This window comes from Solanum lycopersicum, chromosome 9 (genome assembly GCF_036512215.1).
Source record: "Solanum lycopersicum chromosome 9, SLM_r2.1".
Taxonomy (NCBI): Eukaryota; Viridiplantae; Streptophyta; class Magnoliopsida; order Solanales; family Solanaceae; genus Solanum; species Solanum lycopersicum.
In genome coordinates, this window is record NC_090808.1 from 64,056,090 (window position 1) to 64,072,169 (window position 16,080).

Genomic DNA, 16,080 nt, shown 5'->3' on the forward strand with positions numbered 1-16,080 from the left:
AATGTCTATTTAGTGATTTAAAAGCCAAAGAAAAGCAAATAATCAATTCAAATATGAAATACAATGTTGTTATGAGGTGATACTAAATAGTAATAATAATAAGAAATTGAATTTTATTATTGGTCCGTCCAATCTATATACGTCTCATTTAGGAATTTATAAGTCAATTCGAGTATGGATCATAACAATGTTATTATGAGCTAATAGACATGTAGTAATGTAAGAAACAAAGTATTGTTACTGGTCCGTCCAACCTATGTATGTGTCATTTATAGAGTTAAACGACAAAAAAAGAAGAAGAAGTAAATAACCCATCCAAATATGAATTACATTGTTGTTATTTTTTTTATTTGTCACTCGATGTCCGGAGTCTACATTGGAGTTCTTACTGAATCATAGATAGATATGTATCGATCACTCTATCAGATTAGTTTTTGTTTCTTTTTGAAAGAAGCACAAGCAAATAGTATTTCAATTTCTTTGGCAAGTGAATACAACCAAGTCATTGACTTTGCTTTATCTCTTTCTCTTTTTTCTTTTTACTTTTATGTTCGTTATTTAAAATTCACTAGCTTGATTAATTCGAATGTTGTTATCACAAGTTTTTTCATTTTCAAACCTCGAAATTAAGTTACAAAGCTTCTTTGAATCTCTTTTATTATATGAGCGTAAGGAGAAGAAAAAACTACGCTTTCAATGAAATTTGAACTTTCTATCTTGTAAGTGAAAAGAAAAGAATTGCGCTCCGCAGGGTCCATTCGGGGGTGACGCTCCTAATAAGATTTTCTCCATACCCATGGTTTGAACCTGATACCTCTAATTAAGGATGAAACAATCTCATCAATACCTATTAGTCAAATATTTTATATTCGGTGTCCGAAGCCCACATCGAAGCCCACGTAATAATTTGCTTTTTTTTTTTTAATAAAAGATTAAATAATCTAACCCTTATTTTTCCAAATAAAGTTTCTACTTGCTGCTAGCTGGTCCTTGCCAGTTGCCATTTTAAAAACTTTAGCTGCATATAAATTCAGCAACAAACGGAGCTCGATAACTGATATTCACGCAATCATTTCACCTTTTCCCCATTTTTTTCTCTCACACATAAACCCAAATCGTTTTTTTTTGCTTCATTCTTCTCTAATTCTTTGGATCTGTAGAAGAAGAAGTAAAGAAGATCAAACATGGTTGAGACCAGAAGAAGTTCTTCTTCATCAAAGCGTTCGCTTTCACCATCATCATCTTCTCTTCAGAATAATGGCAAGCGGTCTAAGGTTTGGCTTTTTTTTCTTATCTGATTATGAATTCAGGATTTTGGGGGTTATTTCCGTGTGAATCGATGTTAAAACATGCAAGAAAGATTTGGGGTTGTTTGAATTTTGTTTAATAATTTAACTAGAGTTTAAATCTTTGATTTTTTTGTTTTGTTTTGGGGTTTCTTTTTCTTGAGTTGTTTGAATTTTGTATGTAATTTGATCCGCCTTGTAGGCGGTGGAGGCATTGTCATCGACTAATGATACCCTTGGGATGAAATCTCAGGGTGGGGTAAATGATTCAGGGCCGGAATCTGCTGAGCAAGAGGTTCGATCAGCTGATCTCGTAGGAGCCAGTGTTTTGAAATCATCGGATGATGCTGCTGCTACTCCGGCTGCTGCTGCTGCGCCACAGAAATCGATGGAAACTGAAGGGGCAAACGAGCCTTTGGTATCACCGATGACTTTAGGTATGTTTTTTTTTTTCCTTTGCATGTGCTTCGATTTTATCGAAGTTTTGATCTTTCTGATGTTTTCTGAACTTCTGTGTGATGGGTTTAGGTGATTCTGCGATTGATGTGGATAAATCCAAGTCAAACGGGTCGGCATTGAACCGGGGAAAGAAGCGGCAGCTGAAATCTAATGGTGCTGCATGGGGTAAACTTCTTTCGCAGTGCTCGCAGGTGGGTTCTGAAGCTTTCTGTATGTTTATCTTTGATTCTTGCAGGTGGGTTTTGCTTCTTAAGCTCTCACTGTGATTATCTTCTACTCTTGTAAGTGGGTAAAGTAGTAAAGATTCAAGTAAAATCTCGAAATGAATAAGCAGGACATATGTGATGTACTGTTGATGATTTGACACCAAAATTAGTATTCCATTAACCAGCTTACTGCCACGGGTAACAAATGAGTAAAGTTTCAATTTTTGAGCAACCTTAAAAAATTTATGGATGTGGACAAGTGTAAAATCTGATTTTGTGGGAAGGGAAGGAGTTCATAAATCTTCTGATGTAATGTGGACAAGTGTAGAAAACGGGGAAGCCGGGGGAGGGGTAATAGGCTAAACTCTAAAGTGATCTGATAACAGGTAGAGGAACATCATGACGTCGAACACAAGGAGTGTAGATGATCTCTTGAAATGAGTAGCAGCGAAAGCCAGATAGAAGGTGGACAAAATTTGGCAAATCTGCAAAAGACAAACACTGAAGATGTATGAAATACAATTGTATCATCGTTATGGGGACATCTTTCTTTTTTAGTTGAAATCATTGTTATGGAAAGTTAGATTAGTGTGCTGGACTTTCTTGGTAAATTGGCATCAGCATTGTTAATGAAGTGGGACAAAAGGGTGCTCAAAAGTATAAGGTGCCTCTCCAGACACATTCTTATGAGATGTACCTTCAAACATGTCAATTTTTGTGTGGTTTCTCAAGGATTACAGCGACTGCATACATGGCCTACTGATCAAATGAGGAGGGAGATTTGGGAGAAACAGAGTATGAAGTATGTTGGAAATGTCATTCCTGGGTAGTAGCGAGGGCATATCATTTTGTTAGATATGTGGAAGACAGGATTCAAATGAGGAGGGAGATTTGGGAGAAACAGAGTATGAAGTATGTTGGAAATGTCATTCCTGGGTAGTAGCGAGGGCATATCATTTTGTTAGATATGTGGAAGACAGGATTCAAATCTATCAACTTGCATTGAGGAAATCCAAAATTCACATGGAGAAATGGATATGTGGTCCATATCTTTATCATTTTCTGATCTCCAAAAAATAGGAGGAAAAGTTTCTCATTTTCATCCAAAAGGGTTTACCGAGGTCTTTCAGACCAATCTTTTTTCTTACTTTTGGTTGATACGTAAATGTATTTCCTTAGCTAGTACCATGAAGGTACTGCAGAAGTATAAGAAAGGGAGCTACGGTTTCACAACTATCTGTGTAGATTCATATACTCCAAATACTCAAAGAGGAGAGCCATAAGCATCATGTCTCTTTTTCAGAGTACACACTTACAGAGACTATGTCTGTTTCCACTTGTCAATAGAGTCCTGCACAAGACTCTAGTCCTCTTCAGATCTGGTATTTGTAGGTAGAACATCAGAATTTAACGAGAATGTGAAATCTTGGTGTGGTAGTTACTCCATTTTGGGATGACTGCAATGTATTGGTGAGAAAAGTGAAGTTGCGGAGGAATGATTGGAGAAATGGAAGTAAATGGGATCTTTCCATTTTTTCAAATGGAAGATTTCAAATCTATTATGGGCATTGAAGTTACTGGATTAAAAGGATTAAAAGAAAGACCTAAGCGGCGATGAGGAGATTACAAGAGAAATGACACATTAAATGGTTATAACAGGTGATAGCGAAATGAAGTTCTTCTTTGAAATGACTAACGCTCATTACTCATAGAAGAGATAATTTTGTGAAGTATCTTATTATTGATAGAGCGGAGGCATTAGAGCAGGAAGATATTAGGAACGAACTCCAAAGTTTTATTGCAACCTCTATAAGGAGAGGGAAGATTTGGGGATCAATGTTGAACTAAGTTACTTTTGAGACTATAGGGAAGATTTGGAAAAACTATTCAGCAAAGAGATCTTACTTTCAAGCACTCAAGGTCTGGGACGTTGCTTGGGAGATAACGTGCCCGGTACGGATGGCTTCACTGTAGCTTTCTTTACACCAATGTGAAGAATGGAATTTGTTGGGAAGAAGTGGTAGAAATGCCCGTTCCACTGGTATTAGCATGGACTCTTTGAAAGGAGTTTTTCTTTCCCATCTTAATTAGAAATCTGAAAAGGTTAGGTGACATTTAAAAGATATTTGGCCAGGCTAGTATGGTTGAAAGTGTGGCCTGATATAAACAGTCTGGGACTCAATCAGATGCAATACTGGCAGACTACAAAAATCAGGGTAGTAGATGCATAACTTTTAGGAAGAATCTGAATGATTGGGAAGTCTGGTATAGGCATCTTACTACTTTTTGTTTTCTGGAAAGTTGTACAAAAAAGACAAGATGTAGACGCGTAGTCTGGTATGGGGACTTTAAAATTCTAAATGTTGCATTAGGAAAAATCTGAATGATTGGGAAGTCTGGTATAGGGATCTTACTATTTTTTATTTTCTGGAAAGTTGTACATAAAAGAGAAGACGTGGATACATTGTCTGGTATGGGGATTTTAAATTTCTTAATGTAGTTGCAAAATCTTGACCTTCATTGTTGATTAAAAGGTGTTCTTTTTGTTTTTGTTAGGCTGTTGTTTTTTGTTTTTATTTTTAATAAATTTAATTAAAGACTTGTTCAAAGAAGGATGGATTTGACATTCTGAAAGGTCTCATTATGCGTAGAATCCATTTTTCTTCTGTGGAAGTTTGTGTTGTGTGCTGGAAAAGATCTTCCAGAAAAGCATAAGATTGTGTGATGTAGTGTCTCAACGTTGTCCAACAAGCCAACATGAGTATCCAGGCAGGTGAGATGAGTGCTGAAGAGCAAGTTGGCTTTTTATGCTATTGTGTGGACTAGTGGTCAATAAAGTGAGTTTAAGAGGCATGAGGTGTCAAGCTCATATTTCAGCCGAAGTAATAACAGTAGGTGATTTATTCCCATCTATCCCAGACTTGGTGGACAGAGGTACTCAGTACCTGAATTAGTAGGAGGTAATGGGTATGTTGTTGAAGTAGTCAAGGTGCACCCAAGCTAGCAAGAACACCACATTATAAAAAAAATCTTTAAATTATGATAGTTATGGACATGGTAGGGTTGGTATTGGAAACATGTTGAAAGTTGAGTTAGACTTTACACAAAGGTGCACCTTATAATGTCTCCAGACTGCTTTGATCTGATTCATTCACTTAAGTCTGGTTGTAGTTGTTCTTTTGATATGGAAGTTTGAGAGACTATTCTATTTTTAGTGTGTCAAGGAGACGAGGCTTGGTGTTGGCCACTCAATTGTCTGTCTTTCAACATTAGCCTTATGGAAGTTAACAATTAGAAAGTTTCTTTATACTGTTAAAACTTAAATATACCCGAAATGTTTGCACATATTATCAAGCTCTTTTCACTTTTCAATGTAGGCGGAATCACTTTACATATTTACCGTTCCTTATATCAACAGCATATTATATGCCAACTTGTTGATGGGTTTTCTTCTGAAATTAGGCCACCTAATACACTAATTAGCTTCTACTTGCTTTTGCAGAATCCTCATCTTGTCATGCATCGCCCAACGTATACTGTAGGTCAAAGTCGTGAAAGTGACTTGTGGATAGGAGATTCTACAGTTAGTAAAGATTTATGTAATCTCAAGCACACTGAGACAGAGGTAAGCCTGAGTTTTTCTTAAGACACTATTTTATCCTGGCTCAAAAATTGTGATTCTTCATAGTTTAACATTGTTTTCTATTGTTTCTCGCTTTTAGTAAAAAGATAACCACATTACTCATTCTGTTTATGTTTTCCTTATGACTAGAAAGGGGTATCCATTACTCTTCTTGAAATTACGGGGAAAAAAGGCGATGTGCAAGTCAATGGCAAGGTCTACCCAAAGAATTCTACTGTTCCTCTCAAAGGAGGTGATGAGGTTGTTTTTGGCTCATCTGGTCAACATGCTTACGTATCCTTAATTCATTATGTATGAGAGTTCATACTCATGTAAAAAATTTGAAACCCATTTGGATGTTAGAACTAGAGTTACCAGCATTTCCTTGACTTATACTTTAGATCTTTGATAACGACTTATCTGCTACAAGTTTGGCCCATCCTGTTAGCATATTGGAAGCTCATAGTGGATCAATCAAGGGACTCCATCTTGAGGCAAGGTCTGGGGATCCCTCCACTGTAGCAGTTGCATCGACCCTGGCATCTTTGTCAAATCTACGGAAAGACTTGTCCCTTCTCCCACCATCATCTCAAAATGGTAAGGATGGAAAACAAGGTTCAGAGGTGCCAATACTACCCTCTGCAAGTGGTCTGAGTCTGACAGAGAAAGATGATTTAGATACTGATATGAAGGATGCTTCTGATGGTAATGACGAACCTGGTGTTTTGGTGGATGAGAAGAATGATGTAATATCTCCTGGCGTTGAGAATGGTAACTTGAATCTTGATAATGTTGTACTAGATTCAGTTGATGCAGAGATTGGGAAGGTGCAACCTCTCCTTCAAGTGCTTGCTGGATCTTCTGCTTCTGAGTTCGATTTGAGTGGTAGCATTTCCAAAATTTTTGAGGAGCAAAGGAATTTCCGAGAACTACTCAAGGATTTTGATCGTCCAGTTTCTGCTTTAACTAGGCGCCAAACATTTAAAAATGCCTTACAGCAAGGAGTAGTTGATTTCAACACTATTGATGTCACATTTGAAAATTTTCCATATTACTTATGGTAAAAATTTGATCTTACCCCCCTTCCCCCCCTCTTTCCAGTTTTCTGGTTGGTATTGCTTTCTTTTCTGTCTTCTCTCGCACCAAAATTATGTTTGTTCAAGTTGAAATTGGCACTTGTGTATTTCTGGAATGTGTTCCATTGATTTCTATACTACATTTTTGTCTGACAGTGAAAATACAAAGAATGTTCTGATTGCTTCCACTTATATACACTTGAAGTGTAACGGGTTTGCAAAATTTGCATCAGATCTTCCCACAGTGTGCCCTAGGATTTTGCTATCAGGTCCAGCAGGTAACTACTGCTCCATAGAAATCACTTATCTGGCTTTGTTCAGTTCTCCTGCCCTCGAAATCACATTTTGACTTGCTGCTCACAGGTTCAGAGATTTATCAGGAGACATTGGCCAAAGCACTTGCTAAGTACTTTTGTGCTAAGCTAATGATAGTTGATTCTCTCTTGCTGCCTGGTGTAAGTGTCTTCTATTACTTGGCTCATGTGTCCTCATTTGAGGGGCTCATACTTTTTTACCACTGGTTACACCCAATATGCCTCTTTATATTAGTTATCTTGCTTCCTATCGCCTCATTTCATGGGAAGTTAGAAATGTAGTTGAAAGTTTTGAAAGTTATACGAGAAATACGCGACAAGCTAAGACTGTTCGGATTACAGGCCATTTCTGGTTTTCCAATTCCTTTTTTAGTAATAAATTGAATAGGAAAGTCTGTTTATTGGGGTTGAAAAAAGGAAACTTTGTATCTAAAATTGTGAGACCAATAGCTCCTTTGCATAATAGCCAAATTTTTCTTTTTTCTAGTGTAACCATCAAAAGATAAACTATTACATGTATTAATGTTCATTTCATCTAACATTTACTGACAAAATATATGCAAAATGGCTTGAAAATAAGGAAAAAACAGCTTTGAGTAAGGGGGGAAAGAAAGGAAAACATTTTGGTTTGAGCCTTGGCCTCGAGAACAATAGGTATATTACTTCAATGGGGTATTACAGAATGGGACAGAAACTTTGGCTGCAAATTTGTTAGTTTGCTTGTGTGAATCAACAATTTTCCTTGTTTCATTTGGGATTTTGTTAGTATGCTCATATAAATCAACACTGATCATCCACACTGCCCACTGCAAGCCAGATTAGAAGTAAATGGGGAAGTGCTTGACGGCTGGCTCAGGGCAATGCAATCTAAAGTTTTGCAAAATTTCTAATAATCATATGGATGGTGGTCAGACTATTGAACAGCTGCCCACCTGAGAATTATTGGGCAGTGTTAAGTGAAATGGGAGTGATTGTAGTTTGAACATTTCTGTTATTGTTGGTGTAAGAACAGGTTAATATGATCGAATTTTTATTACCCTCCAATTCATTTCCTTTTTCTTTAATATTATGTAGGTTTCAAGTTCCAAAGATGTCGAGCCTGTTAAAGTAAGCTCAAAACCAGAGAGAGCTAGTGTATTTGCTAAACGTGCGGCGCAAGCGGCAGCATTGCATCTGAATAAAAAGCCGGCTTCAAGTGTTGAGGCTGATATAACTGGTGGTTCAATTTTAAGTTCTCATGCTCAGCCCAAGCAGGAGGCATCGACTGCCTCATCAAAAAACTATACTTTTAAGAAAGGTAATTGTTTCTTTGATAGTGAGAACTCCCTCTCTCTCTCTCTCTCTATATATATATATATATATGTCAGGCTAGAAAATATCCTTTGTAGGTGGCAGTTTTGTGCTTAATGCAAAACCGTCATATTGACAGGTGATAGAGTGAAGTACATCGGATCTTTAACATCAAGCTTTTCTCCGTTACAATCACCTATAAGGTAACTGCAGTAAGTCTGTTAATTTATTTTCCAGTGATATTAGTTCAGTAAGCTCATTCAATCTCATACATAATATGATTGATGATGCATTTTGAATCACTTCTGAAAACTTGCTGTTTGAATAATGATCTCTGTTAGGATTGAAAAACAAGCTATTGGTCTACTTGTTATTCTCTGTGAATAAAATGCTCTCTGTCAGGACTAACTTCTTGCTTAGTTCATTTTCTTGTGAACAAAATGCTGTCTCTATTGAGATATGTCGGTCAGTCATTTCTTTATTTTAAAATCACTATAACATGCATGATTGCAGGGGTCCAACATATGGTTACAGGGGCAAAGTGGTTCTTGCATTTGAGGAAAATGGGTCCTCTAAAATTGGTGTCAGATTTGATAGATCAATTCCTGAGGGTAATGATCTTGGTGGCCTGTGCGATGAAGATCATGGGTTCTTTTGTGCTGGTATTTCTCTGCTGCTGGTTTATATCAGAAAGTTCCATCATTTATTTGTTGCCTGTCCCAGCTATGTCGAACAACAGAGCATGCCGTTTTTGTGACATGATCTTTTCTTTTTCCGCAGCTGACTTGCTCCGTCTTGATAGCTCAAGTAATGATGAAATTGATAAACTTGCTATTAATGAACTCTTTGAGGTATTTTCTAATATTCCTTTCCATGATACTATTCCACTTCTTAACCGAGTGTGATAGCTTATTTATATGTTTTATCTGTATAGGTTGCTTTAAAAGAAAGTAAAAGTGGCCCTCTTGTTTTGTTCATCAAAGACATTGAGAAGTCTATGGTGGGTAATCCTGAGGCCTATGCTGCTTTCAAGATTAAGCTCGAGCATTTGCCAGAGAATGTTGTTGCCATAGCTTCCCATGCCCAGTCGGACAGCCGAAAGGAGAAAGTATGCAAGGCATAGTTATTCTGCATTTCTTTCTGATAAAAAATTGACTTGCGATGCTGATAGCCTTACTTTTTATCTGTTACAGTCGCATCCTGGTGGCTTGCTATTTACAAAATTTGGAAGTAACCAAACAGCATTGCTTGACCTTGCCTTCCCAGTATGTAACACTTTCTCTTCCTTTTCCTTTTGTTTTTGGTTTTCCCTTTTCTTGTTCTCAGTGTTGTACCTAAGAACTATGAGGTTGTGAGGCACTTTAGCTGCACGTCTTAGGGGGAGTTTGTCAATGTGCTAATAGCCTCATATGGATTTTCTTTATTTTGTTATTACCCATGACTGACACTAGGAGTCTCCAAGCCTTTTACATTTGGTCATTTACGAACTGCATAGTTAAAGAGCATACAATACAAAAGAGACTCCTTTTCCTCAATATGCTGAGATGTAGGAGTTGTCAAATGATTGGGTGTCAAATTGGGTTTTAAAAATATGGTGCCAGCTTTAATCCACAAAAACCCATTCCTTGTACTTCATTCTTATACAATACATTCTTCTCTACTCTAATGGGTCTACCGCTCTACTCTCCACTTAAATACCAGACTTCTGTCTGTGGTTGGGTTCGAGCCCATAACATGCACCTAATTACATATCACCCACTGCACTCTTACCACTAGACCAAAGCCCTCGGAGCCGATTCCTGTCCATATTTTATATTTCTCAATAACCCAAACTGCATTTACCCATCTGTGTCTCTGTCCTCAAGTAATTATTTTTTTAACACACACATGTAGATACATATATATGATGTGTCTACACTTGCAAATGGTTTCATATAATTATTTGAAAGTATTTTTGTGACAAGTCACAAAATTCAAATTTATCTTCTATTTTCCTGTGGCTGACATTAAGTTCTGAAAAGTATTACACTCATATGTTTGCATGGTTGAGCATACAACTCAAACTCTTTCATACATTACATGAAATTCTCAGGCATAGTGTCAAATTTGTGGATTAGATTGGGTATCGGCAGGAGTAGATTGGTTTTAGTAATCAGTACAGACATTACCAAGCCACCTGACTCCCATTTAATCCATATCCTTGTTCTTTTTTCTTATACAGCACAGATATTTCTGTTCTTACCCATCTTATACTAGGCATACATTTCTACTCTTACTCATATTTCTTTATCTTTCAATCACTGAAGCTACTACCACCCACCCAGTGTTGAGTGTTGTCAATAGCAGTAAACTCAAAAGCTCTTGAGATCACTAAGGGAATTAAGAGCAAAAAAAGCGTGAGGCCGTGAGCTTTAATGAAAAACACGCGAAGGGAGAAAAAAGTACAAATATATATGTTTAATTCAAGACTAATGATTATAAGCTTGAATGACAAATATATGAACAAACAAATTGACTTTTTTTTACAATAAATTGAAATATCAATTGTTTAGTGTTGCCTCTTCAGAAGAGTCTTATTTCAAGGAAAAGCATGCCTCGGAACACTGATGATGACAATGAAGTGCACATTAAGTGAGGCAAAGCACGCCTTTGACAACACTGCCACCACCTACCAATTTCCTCTAGAAATTTAATTTCATATGTGGTGTTTGTAGTAGATGCATGTGCATGATGTGTCTGTAAGTATGAGGGAGGGGAGTTGCAGAATGTAAGGTTACAAAGAGGGACAGGAAGGAAATAGTGTAGTTTTTATTTTTAGAACGAAAAATACCTAGTTTCTTTTGCGGGAGTTGTTTGGGAAGGGAGTTACAGAATGAAAGGTTACAAGGAGGGACAGGAAGGAAATGTGTAGTTTTTATTTTAGAACCAAAAATACGTAGTTTCTTTTGCTGGAGTTGTTTGGGCATTAGAGGTGGCAAGTGTGGCGTACAAAGAAACTGACTAGAGCATGTTATTTAATGTTTGTGGCTTTTTCCTTGATCAAATCCTTTAACTTCCATTCTTTCCCAACCATCCCCCAACAGAAACTGTTCATCTCTTAAACCCACAGGCAACTCAGTAAAAATGGATTTTGAAACCTATGCTTAACCGTTTTTATAAACTAAAGATGCCTAGGGGCTTGGGTTTACCTGCAAAATGGTTGATATTACTGCATTTAATGTCATTCCTTTCCAGGATAATTTTGGTAGGTTGCATGATAGAAGCAAAGAAACCCCCAAGACGATGAAGCAGCTCACACGACTGTTTCCCAACAAAGTTACCATACAGATCCCTCAGGTAACTTTCAGTTTATGTTTAGACGGCCAACTGCATTAATTTTGATGCAAGCATTTAATATAGGTTTTGTGGCAGGACGAAACCTTATTATCCGACTGGAAGCAAAAGTTAGATCGGGATATGGAAACTATGAAATCTCAGTCAAACATTGCAAGCATTCGCAATGTGAGTGCTATTTACTTACCATCTAAGGGGAAAAAAACTTTTTCTTAGATCCCTTCAGTTTTCTCCATTTGTGGATTCTGTAAGCCCATATGAAATATTCTATGTTCTGTGAAATTCTAATTACTTACATAGGCAACACCATGGACATTTCTTTAGCACGTCAATTTTCATTTTCGTACTGTATTATACTGGGTTCACCCGAAAGTCTAAAACCACCTTCTCATCAGTGTATCCCTTGTGAGAAGAGGCAGTTAATTTTGTTTGACCACTCATGGATGATGGACCTAAAGTTGTAAATAATGCTTACAATTGACAGTTATGGTGATTGTGTAAGAAAGAAGAGTATGATGCTTATGAAATTGCATCCTCAATGAACTGATTTATAGAGTTGTTCTAACTATATGAGTGATTTCAGGTTTTGAATCGATTCAAAATTAATTGCGATGACCTTGAAATTCTATGCATAAAGGATCAAGCACTGACAAATGAAAGTAAGTAATTTCTCATAGTTTTAGGCCTTAAAGATTTGAAATGCTTTAATTGATCATAATAGTCTGTCATGTTTATTGATGTGGTTGTCAAGGTGTTGAAAAGATAATCGGCTGGGCTTTGAGTCATCACCTTATGCATAAATCTGAGTCTGCTATGAAAGAGACGAAGCTAGCTATCTCCAGTGAAAGGTCAAATTTGATTTCACCGTAGTCCATAATGTTGCAACATGTAGATTAAATGTTCTCTTGGTTCAATTGTGTAGGGCGAAGTTCTTTTCGGTTAGTTCACATGTCACTGAAATGTCTTTTTTTTTTTGCAGCATTGCTTATGGGCTCAGTATGTTTCAAGGCATTCAGGGTGAAACGAAGAGTTTGAAGAAATCCCTCAAGGTGAAGGCTCTAGTTATTTTTCTCTGACTGTACAAATTTACTTATTTAAAGGTGCTTCTTATTCTGAATTTTCTGAACTGTGAGATGGGTGCTTGATTTTCAGGACGTGGTTACTGAAAATGAGTTCGAGAAGAAACTACTTGGGGATGTAATTCCGCCGAGTGATATTGGTGTTACTTTTAATGACATTGGGGCGTTGGAAACTGTCAAGGATACTCTGAAAGAACTGGTGATGCTGCCTCTTCAGCGACCAGAATTGTTTTGTAAAGGACAGCTGACCAAGGTAAAAGGAATTTGCTTTATGTTGAAGTCCATTGGCATCTTCATTACCCCATCTCTCTGGGTTTTTTTTTTTTGGGTTTGGGGGAGGTTTAGGTTATTAAAGCCTGTTCATCAAGTATGCACTTGTGTTTCTGAATAAGATGGTATCTGCAGCCTTGCAAGGGAATATTGCTCTTTGGACCTCCAGGTACTGGTAAAACAATGCTTGCGAAAGCTGTTGCTACTGAGGCTGGTGCAAACTTTATCAACATATCAATGTCAAGCATTACATCCAAGGTACTACTGATGTGGTTTCTGCCATTTCTTTTTTGACTTGCCCTTCTTAAAATGGTTGACAACTTTTTCTTGCCAGTGGTTCGGTGAAGGGGAGAAGTATGTCAAAGCAGTCTTCACATTAGCTAGTAAAATAGCTCCGAGTGTTATTTTCGTTGACGAGGTTGGTGACATTTTCTGCACAATGCATCCATTTTTGCCCCAAATTTATTTCCGAAATAGATGACAGTTTGATTTCCCTTTCACATCCATACGAAGTTATTAAGTTTTCTTCTTTATGTCATTATTGTTTATATTTTCCTTTTCCATCCATTTCTTCATGTCTACTAGGTGGACAGCATGTTGGGAAGACGAGAAAATCCGGGAGAGCATGAAGCTATGCGGAAGATGAAGAATGAATTCATGGTTAATTGGGATGGTTTGCGTACAAAAGATAAGGAACGGGTTCTTGTACTTGCTGCAACAAATAGACCCTTTGACCTGGATGAAGCAGTTATTAGGAGGCTTCCCCGTAGGTAAACTTAAATTTAATTATTTTTTTGTGATTTATGTAACTGATTGATTGATCATGATGTCTCAAGTGTTTTATGGTAGTGATGCCGTAAGTGTACCTTTGATGCAGGTTAATGGTAAACTTGCCAGATGCTTCAAATAGGGAGAAAATTTTGGGAGTTATTTTGGCGAAGGAAGAATTAGCCCCAAATGTCGATTTAGAAGCTATTGCTACTATGACGGACGGGTATTCAGGGAGTGATTTGAAGGTCTGGATCAATATTACTTGTACTGCATTTATTAATCCATGTTGCATATCATACTTACTGCCACTTTGAATTTCCAATCCCAGAATTTGTGTGTGAGCGCTGCGCATTGCCCTATTAGAGAAATTTTGGAGAAGGAGAAGAAGGTCAGTCGCCTGAGTTCTGTCTTGTTGTTCTTTCAAAATTTGGTTGAATTGGTGACCTGGATCCACAACATACAAAAAATGCAACTATTACTAATTTTGTTTGGAAGTTGTTTAGTTATGCTTCATGATGTGTGTGTTTCATTTCGTGATGTTGGAAATTATTAGGTCATCATCAACTGCGAGGTGTCTTTACACTTTAATCTGCTAATCTTTCGATTTATTTTTATTTTTTTTTTAACTTTTGGGGCATGATTTCAGGAGAAAACATTGGCAATTGCAGAGAGCAGGCCATCACCGGCTTTGCATAGTAGTGCAGACATTCGTCCTCTTAACATGGATGATTTTAAGTATGCACATGAGCAGGTACAGTAGCACATACTGTGATTTGTTAAGATAATTTTTATGTGCTGCATTCTACTTCCTTTGTGAAATTTACTTGGGGTTCAGGAGAAAGGTTGGTAACTTTATTTATTGCCAAGTAGTGAACTTGGGGAGTTGGGACTCTCATGGATCCTTTAGGATGTTACCTGTTGCTGATCGTCAACATTAGATAGATATATACTCAAGTTTAAATTTTATTTATATATTTGCTGGTGGGAGATACAGATTTGGATTTGGGAGCTGGCTTCATAAAAATAAGGGGTAAATCATATTAACTGGGTGAGTGTTGTTGGCTCTCACGTCTTATTACATGCTACTGGTGAAATAGTTCAAACGGAATTTGGTTTATGTGGATAGGGATTCTGTATCTGCACTGGCTGGCCCTTAATCTGACAAGCGAAATATAGAGATACTCCAATACTCCTCTTTTACAATGGTGGTTTTTTAATGATGTGGTGCCACGTTATAAACCTTGTGTCCTAGTTTATTAAGCTAATTGCTTTGGTCCCTATTACAGCATCACAATCTTTGTAATGGTGCAATGCCTGCTAATTGTGTGTATAGAAGTGACTAAGAGGATGTCCATTGGGTAAAGCCGTGTTGGAGGTCCGAGGAACTGTGATACTTGGACCTACGAGCTCAAATGCCATTCTTTAGGCAACTAAACATATTGTGGTGCCTCTTTTTGGTTAATTCTAGAGCCTTCCACATAAACCTGAACTCATCTCATCTTATCCTTGTGATTATGCTTGCACGCTCCAGAAGAGCTTATCTGTAATGAAGAAAAGAAGTTGAGATAATGCGATCAAATGACCGTCACTCTTGATGACTCCATAACAGCAGCTAATTTGATAACGTCAATCAAATATCTTGCTGCATACGTGATGTTGGATGTTGATATCTTTTAGTAGATTCATGACTTGTTTGTGTGTGTTGACAAATGCAGGTATGTGCCAGTGTGTCATCAGAGTCTTCAAATATGAATGAGCTTCTCCAGTGGAATGATTTATATGGAGAAGGTGGATCAAGAAAGAAAACATCTCTCAGTTACTTCATGTAGAGGAGATATGTTTAACTATATAGCAAGGCATTGGTTTATTTGTTTTCCTGTTCTGCAACCCGCGCGTGGATAACCCATTTCAGGTTCCCCAAAGTCCAATTGGCCTTGGCCCCTGACCCCCCCTTTTGTATCATACTTAGTTGATAGGATTTTTTTCCAGTTGCAAGTCCTGAAGTCTCACCCAATTTTTCTCATTTTTAGCTCTCTTCTCTGTACATATGAGTTGAGTAATTTAAGAAAAAGCATATCCTAATATTCTTTTTCTGCATTTGAGCTTTTTTGTATAGTTTGATATCTTCTGATGGAGTAGGCCTTGTTCTATTGAATCTTTTAGTTCACTTTGGATAGCATTTCGACTTCGTTGAGCACGGACACCACCTCAATCCCTGCTCTCTCTCTCTCTCTCTCTGTGTCATGAGATTCACTGCTCAACGTTGTCCTCAGTGAGTACGTCTAGCATAGGGTCACCGACATCGCGTAAGAACTTAACCGCCTATTCACTTTTTTGGGGTAGATTGTACCCATTTCTTACAGAACATGAAAAC

The 16,080-nt window shown here is 37.4% G+C and overlaps 1 protein-coding gene across 2 annotated transcripts; it reads left to right on the top strand.

Moving 5' to 3' along the window:
* Positions 1-981: 981 nt before the first annotated feature.
* LOC101250339 (uncharacterized) lies at positions 982-15,788 on the top strand. Of its 2 annotated transcripts, none has more exons than XM_004247383.5 (27): positions 982-1,274; positions 1,540-1,723; positions 1,815-1,936; positions 5,454-5,576; positions 5,724-5,867; positions 5,975-6,633; positions 6,806-6,927; positions 7,013-7,104; positions 8,038-8,260; positions 8,393-8,456; positions 8,767-8,915; positions 9,034-9,104; positions 9,188-9,361; positions 9,447-9,518; positions 11,488-11,589; positions 11,665-11,754; positions 12,170-12,245; positions 12,338-12,434; positions 12,566-12,635; positions 12,739-12,918; positions 13,071-13,193; positions 13,270-13,353; positions 13,521-13,705; positions 13,813-13,951; positions 14,035-14,094; positions 14,353-14,457; positions 15,422-15,788. In XM_004247383.5, exons 1-27 carry the CDS (start codon positions 1,185-1,187, stop codon positions 15,533-15,535), a joined length of 3,714 nt encoding a protein of 1,237 aa, XP_004247431.1. In that variant the 5' UTR covers positions 982-1,184; the 3' UTR covers positions 15,536-15,788. The 2 variants fall into 2 exon arrangements, with proteins under 2 accessions (XP_004247431.1, XP_010326579.1); XM_010328277.4 differs by having other exon boundaries at positions 983-1,274; positions 1,489-1,723.
* The last annotated feature ends 292 nt before the right edge of the window (positions 15,789-16,080 follow it).

Coding starts and splice junctions, on each gene's coding strand:
- LOC101250339 (XM_010328277.4), top strand. CDS start 1,185: ATGGTTGAGACCAGAAGAAGTTCTTCTTCATCAAAGCGTTCGCTTTCA. Junction 9,105..9,187: donor CTATTAATGAACTCTTTGAG/GTATTTTCTAAT, acceptor TTATCTGTATAG/GTTGCTTTAAAAGAAAGTAA. Junction 14,458..15,421: donor TTAAGTATGCACATGAGCAG/GTACAGTAGCAC, acceptor TGACAAATGCAG/GTATGTGCCAGTGTGTCATC.